Below are 7,536 nucleotides of genomic sequence, written 5' to 3'. Positions count from 1 at the left end.
AGAAGTATTTTGCAATGTTATGAATGGAAATAAATTAACTAATTGACAAAGAAAGACAGCAATAAACAAAAAGAAACAAAAAAATCCCATTTAAGATGGCCTTAATGATTACCTTGCGGAAAAGCCGCCATATAGCCTCTACTGAGTTGTGGCGACGTAAACCCCAACAAAAAATATATGATGTACTACCCCATCTCGAAATTCAGCGTTTAAAAACTTTAAATCTTCCAGCTGCTACTAAATTCAACTGAGGCACGAAATTTCATTGATATCACTTTTGAATTCCGATCTTCGGATTGCCTCAAAATTTAAAGCCCGAATTAAAGCTTTGAGATGTTTTAATTTCGATCAAAGATCAACGTTAGTTCGAAATTAATCTTCAAAATATCTTAATTTTCGATCTCAGAGCTGGCCCGAAAGTCAAAGTAAACACGATTTTAATAAATATCGATCTACGAGCTGACTCGAAATTCAAACCAGGTTCGAAATTCAAAGCTGGCTGGGAATTCAAATCAAGCTCGAAATCGGCTACATGTATATTGTCGAGGTCCGAGGTCAGTGCTTGCTTTTCGTTATTTAAGAAGCACAAATGTTCGTCTTTATTTAGAGCATTCCATTTTGTTTTATTACTCACTTAATACTTAGTCTTGACTGAATGCATTCAAGTCAAATTCATAGAAGGGAGAGGAACCATACAATTTTTCTTTTGTTCTAATCCCTTTCAATTTTATATAACATAAAATGTAAAATATGTAAAATATTGAAATAAATATGTTTGAACTAAATACATTGAAATATCAAAACGTCTACGGTTTATATATCAAGTAAGTATTTAAATATGATATCCTGGTGCGTAAAAATCAAGATTATAGTACAGATTTAGGTAAACTTGAGTTAAAAGCATACCTAATCATCTTCTTCTTGTTATTATTTCACCGTCAATATTCACTTTTGAAAGAATTAGATCAGTGTGTAGTTAAATTGCTATTGCTGTAACATATACTTTATTAGCAAGAGGTGGACATTTTTTATACAGTTAACTGACATAAGGTCAGCGGTTATCCAGACACGTAATTGTTCTTGTTGTTGTTGCTTTTTTGTGTTTTTTTACCTGACTTTTTAATATTAATACAATGATATGAGGCTGGTGATATATTGAAAACATGTGAAAAGTTAAAGATAAGTTAAACATAAAATACTTTCAAATGAAGGTGTGTTACAGTCAAGATGATTTAATGAAAGTTCTCAATGACGCGGAATCAATAATTCAGTACGAATCTCATAAAATTAGTTTTGGTTGGTTTTGTAAATCTGAAATTTACTGAACCATTAGATACTTCCTTATTTAACGAACTTTATTTGAAATCATAGCAAAACGTTTGAATGTCCTACTAAATGTGATGATGATATTTTATTATATTGATAAATGATATGTGAAAAATCTGAGTGTTGATAGTAAACATAGAATTATCAAAGACTAATTGATTGATTACACGTGGTTAACTCCAGGTAAATATGAAATACTACATTTTAATACATACTTTTTCTCTCTCTGTTTTTCTAAATAATAAAATAAAATATTTATTGTTAAAAATTCATGTTTTTCCACTTATAATACCTCTACATTTAGCATTTGTAAATCAATTTCGAAATCGTCGCGTACCTTCAATCTTTATTTAGATACTTAAAAGATGCCTATATAACCACGTTGTTTATTTGAAAAGAAAGTGTCATATAACCACGTTGTCTATTTAAAAACAAACAGTTATATAATAATTTTGTCTAATTGAAAAACAATGTGTTATATAACCACGTTGTCTAGCTGAAAACAAAGTGTTATAAAACCACGTTGTGTAATGGAAAAAAAAGTGTTATATAAACACGTGTCAAGTTATAAACAAAGTGCTATATAACCACGTGTCTAATTGAAACATGACATTTAATGTGTGTTGCGACTTCAAATCAATCACTTTCATGTTATGGATAAAGAATTATGTCATTTTAGGTCGTTATCACTCTGAACACATGAGCAAATGAATGTTGGAGATATAAAAATGAAGAATACTTTGTTAGGACTAGTTTTACTTTTATGTGACACAGGTATGTTTTAAACATCATCATAATCAGCATATGACTACTTTTATATTACATACCTAACAGCATACAGGTGTAATTTCAATAAATTAACACTTGCGATGATTATTTTATTTCATTTGACTCTGATGTACACATTTTGTATTGAGCAATGGTGTATAACATCAAATAAAAATGTTTTGTAACTATTAAATGCATGAAGAGAAATGATAATGCATTTTCGACTACACTTTAAGATTGTATATGTATAATTATCTACGCTAAGGTAAAATAACTACTATTACACTTTATTTCCAATTTTCACAAATTTTAGATATAATAGAAAAAAATATTTTATATATACATTCACATTCATTACATGTTACTCGGTTGGTATGCGTGCTTTATCATTAGATTAAAGAACTCCATTAAAAGCTTGCACACACCACTCCCTACATATTTTATATGTTCATTTACAATTTTATCTTGACTTCCACATTTATTTATTTTCATAGACTCTATTCCTACATATTGTTCTTGTGAGAAACATATTTCAATACTAATTTTGATCAGAATTTTTATCACATGTTTATGAAAAAATTAAATAAGTCAAAAGAGAGTATAAAGTTATATGAAATGTTATACATTGTTGTTTAGAAGCCGTAACAAAATAACATTTTCACTTTTTACCTTACATCTTTTAGTTCTAGCACTGAATGAATGTGGCAGGTGTAACTGTTGTATAAATGGAACTTCAAGATGTGAATACAACAATAATGAAGACGGTGTATGTTTGGATGGTTGTATTGACGGATACTTTACTGACAGTTGTGTACATGCTTGTAGTTACAATTGTGTGACATGTTCTGGTGTAAGCATTTGTAACACATGCAAAAATGGCTACTATATTGGCCGAAATGCGACTTCTAATCAATATAAAGTTGATTGTAGTTTATCGTGCTCGGAAAACTGCATTTCATGCACTACGTATTATAACTGTAGTATATGCAATGATGGATTTTACAACGGGAGACAATACCCATCCAGCGATGTTGTAGCCTACAATTGTCAACATAAATGTAGAGATAATTGTGCAACATGTTCTGATGCAAGCACATGTCACACGTGCAAATATGGCTTCTATATTGGTCGTAATCCGGAAAATAATCTATATGCAGAAGATTGTAGTTTATCGTGCCCGGACAACTGTAATTCATGCACTTCATATTATAACTGTAGCATATGCAATGATGGATTTTACAACGGGAGACAATACCCATCCAGCGATGTTGTAGCCTACAATTGTCAACATAAATGTAGAGATAATTGTGCAACATGTTCTGATGCAAGCACATGTCACACGTGCAAATATGGCTTCTATATTGGTCGTAATCCGGAAAATAATCTATATGCAGAAGATTGTAGTTTATCGTGCACGGACAACTGTAATTCATGCACTTCTTATTATAACTGTAGCAAATGCAATGATGGATATTACAATGGGAGACAATACCCATCCAGCAATGTTGTAACCAACAATTGTCAACATAAATGTAGAGATAATTGTATATCATGTACATCATACGATAATTGTACACAATGTAAAACTGGGTTTACAGGTGATCAATGTGATAATTGTGAGGTAGGGAAGAACGGGAGTGTCGACTGCGTTAATTCATGTTCTGTAGGTTGTGAAAATAACAAGTGTACTTATACTGGGGAATGTCCTAGGTGTAAGGAGGGGTTTACCGGGGTTAAATGTGATAGATGCATCAATGGTAAGTTCGGGAATATGTGTGACCAAAACTGTCCTCGTACCTGTCTGGCGTGTTATTCATTGACAAACTGTTCTCAATGTATAGGAAAGCACTGGGGACGTACCTGTCAACAATGTCCCGTAAACTGCTTCAATTGCCCTTCCAATAGCATTTGCTCATCATGTGACAGAGGATTTCATGGACAAATATGTAATAAACAATGCAATGTTAACTGTCTTGATGGTCGCTGTGACCTATTGTCTGGAAACTGCAATGACGGATGTGTCGCTGGCTTTTACGGAAACTTTTGTGATATAAAATGCAGCAATGACTGTGTGAATTTAACATGTGACAGAATACATGGGACCTGCTTACAGGGGTGTAAGGCAGGATACAACGGTAAAATGTTTTCTATTTAATAAACAGTATTACATCTTACACAAACTAACACAGTAAGCAAGCAAGTAAGTAAGTGAATGAGTCAATAAGAATAATTATGATAAAAGTAATTATAACAATTTAACCGATTAAAACAACAATAACAATAGAAATAACATCATTTTTTGTTCAATTTGAAATAACGATATTCTTTTAAAAATAGAACAAAAGTAAAAGAAAAGCTCATGTTAAGCCTGTTTATACTTATGAACTAATGCTGAATGGGTGAAATATTGAACTCACAAAAAGTTATTGCTGTAAATATTTTATATCACTATTTTTATACTAGTAGAAATAATGATAATAACTATTATTATACATGTAGATAAAATAAGTTAACAAAAGATTTGAAGACATTGCACATTTTTCATATGTTATGTATTTTATTGTTTTATTTATTACAACAACTATATATTCGGCGACTGAAAATGAAGACACTAAAGGAGTAATAATAGGTGCTGCGGTAGGTGGTGTCATTCTCCTGATAATAATAGTGGTACTTGTTGCTGCAGTGGTCCTCCTGGCAAGAAGGTAAATACCAGAACAATAATACATAAATGAAATAAATATATGTTTTATTTTATGCCTTCAGTTTTTTATCTATGAAAGTATCCTTCATTCAATAAATCAGAAATAAAATTATCCTGAACAAGGGACGAGTATGAGCAACCCATAGACCGTTACAAAATTTGACGTTAGGTCTGATTCGCTTTGAGATTCATCAGTTGGTAAAATTCTTCAATATCCTGTTCTTATTTAAATTGTTTTTAGATGACTTTTAATTATCAAAGCAATTGAATTTGATCAGACAAAACTTTCAACTCATTTTTTTAAACTTCAACAATTGCTTTGACACAATTCAAATTAAATTATTATACAGTATAGAATCTAATAAATTACACGTTGAAAGAATAAATTCTTGAGGGTATTCATGACTATTGCAGGTGCAAATTATCGAAGTAAAATTTTTCATTCCATATTATTTTTTAAATTTTTACTTTGGTAAAAAATGTGTGTCGTAAAGTTTCTAGCAAAACTACAGATAAGTATAGAAAACAGAGAACGGGCAGTTAGCTTGGATTTCACGATATCTGCGGCATATCGACGTATCTAGTGTCGGAAACTTGTGAATAAGATGGCAGCAAATAATTATTAAAATCTCTCAAACACGTTTACTTTGCATGAAATCTAATTTTACCACAAATATTTAGAATACAAAATGTTTATTTAAAAGATGTTCTTATATAACAAATCAAAGGTTTTAGATAAATTATAAAATTTGAAACGCGAAGAAATTTGTAGCATCATATTTTGTTTCAGGACATTTTACTCTAAAAATAACAGAGATATATTTTGCAATACCTCTTTCAAGAATCGACCTTAAGATAAGGGAAGCATGTATACTTTTAATTTTTTACATAAGTGTTACATAAATATACATTATTCGGTACCTATCAGATATTTTTCGGTTTGGGTATTTGCTAGAAAGGAATAACTTTTTCATCAAACATATCCATTTCCTAATCAAATTCACAGATTCAAATCGGTTGATGGTCACGCAAGATATTAACAGAAATAGCTGAAATGTGACTAACAAAATCCAAAATGATTGAGTATAAGCGGATATACAGTATATAGAACAAATGTCTGAAATTGTTTCAACAATGCTGTGTGAAATACATCACCCTACCTTAAATATATTATTATTTCTTTTTAAAATTCCAATTGGATTTTTAATTTTTATTTCTGTAAAATATGAATTCTGATAGGAGATATTTCCAGTAGAAAATATTGAGAAAAAAATCAGTAGGAAAAATTCCAGTTGGAGACATTCCAATCGGATTTTTTTCCTGTTAAAACAAATGGAAAAAATGCAATTGGATTTTCAAAAGAAAATGCTCAAATTAACGCTTTTTCAACAGGAAAGTACATAAAAATACATACTTAGCATATGGTGAAACATTCCCACAATTTATATAAAATAAGAAAATCTAATTGAATAAATAGACAATGCTGCAAAATAATCCGATTGGAATTTTAATTTTTCCGGGTGGGTGACATTTCTTAGGATAGATTCAGCTGAAATTTGCCCGAACAAAATTTTTAAAGTGTAACTTTAGACGAGAAAGCAAATAAATAAAGCTTAAATTGAAGTCAATTATTGTTAATTAACCCTAAATGTATCATGTGAAATGATTTATAAATGTTTAGGAGACATTTAAATGGTAATGAAGTTTGCCACAATCGTGGTGGTACACAAATTTTCCGGGGCTGTTTATATAAAAAAGTAAAATTTGCCTAGTATATATTATGCAGAAAACATTTGTTATTCTTTTTGAAACTTGTAGACTCAAAAGATTAGAGAAAAGCAGAACTCCTTTGGGATCCAATAAAGACCCAAGCTACTACAATATTAATAATGCCTTTGTTGGAGGTAGGTGGTTTATATAGCAACTTTTGTTTCTGCAAAAAAATCTTCTTTTGATCATTTAATCATAATTTTGAATCATAAATTTGATTAATTATAGTTTACATGTCAAATAAAATGCAATGCACGATATTTTCAACAGATGTATAGGTACGGAGGGAAATTAACCGTAGAATCGCAGTATATTCAGTTTTAAAACGACATCAGTATAAAGGCATACGTCTACTGAACATTATAAAATTTAAACGAAGAAAATCGAATGAGAATTTATAAAAACAGGCAGTTTTATTAAAAAAAAGCAATTCTGCCACCGCCGATAGGGGGCGATTTGGTGGTCATATTAACTCTCTTTCTTTACAAAATAAAGCTGCGGAATTAAAACCTACCTATCAACATGTTTGCCTACCAATAATAAAGATCTGAGATATTGTCCAATTTTGGTCGGAAAGTAGCGTGTTACATTTCGACATACACATATTTCTGTGATAAAGCTCAATTGCTATGAAAAGCCAAAGTCTCATTATATAGTTTACATCTGGGTTAAAATTAGGTACGATTTGTATCAAACTATAGTAAGAAATATGTTAACTTAGATAACATTCTAAATTGAATTTTAAAGTGTACAGAATGTGATTTTATGAACGGAAACTTAAACAGATTGTAACTATTGCAGCCAATACCGACAAGAGACAAGCTGACGTTAACCAACCTACAACTGTGTATGAAAGTTTAACAAATACTGGTGTAAACCGGTTCGTTGATTATAGTTCTCTACAGCTACAGGTAATATTTCTAAAAGTTTACGATTAAACACATTCTGTTAGCTGACTTCAGTTCTTT

The 7,536-nt window shown here is 30.6% G+C and overlaps 1 protein-coding gene across 1 annotated transcript; it reads left to right on the top strand.

The window, feature by feature from the left end:
* Positions 1–2,033: 2,033 nt before the first annotated feature.
* On the top strand, positions 2,034–7,479 carry LOC132749387 (proprotein convertase subtilisin/kexin type 5-like; the record flags this gene model as incomplete). Its single annotated transcript, XM_060739116.1, has 3 exons — positions 2,034–2,100; positions 2,778–3,851; positions 7,370–7,479. Coding segments are annotated over exons 1-3 (1,251 nt in total), but the record flags the coding sequence as incomplete, so codon positions are not given.
* Between the last annotated feature and the right edge of the window lie 57 nt (positions 7,480–7,536).

Source organism: Ruditapes philippinarum, unplaced genomic scaffold (genome assembly GCF_026571515.1).
Source record: "Ruditapes philippinarum isolate M1 unplaced genomic scaffold, ASM2657151v2 ctg1957_1_1_1_1, whole genome shotgun sequence".
NCBI lineage: Eukaryota > Metazoa > Mollusca > Bivalvia > Venerida > Veneridae > Ruditapes > Ruditapes philippinarum.
The sequence above is the reverse complement of the archived record's forward strand: the minus strand, read 5'-3'. Positions and strand labels throughout refer to the sequence as shown.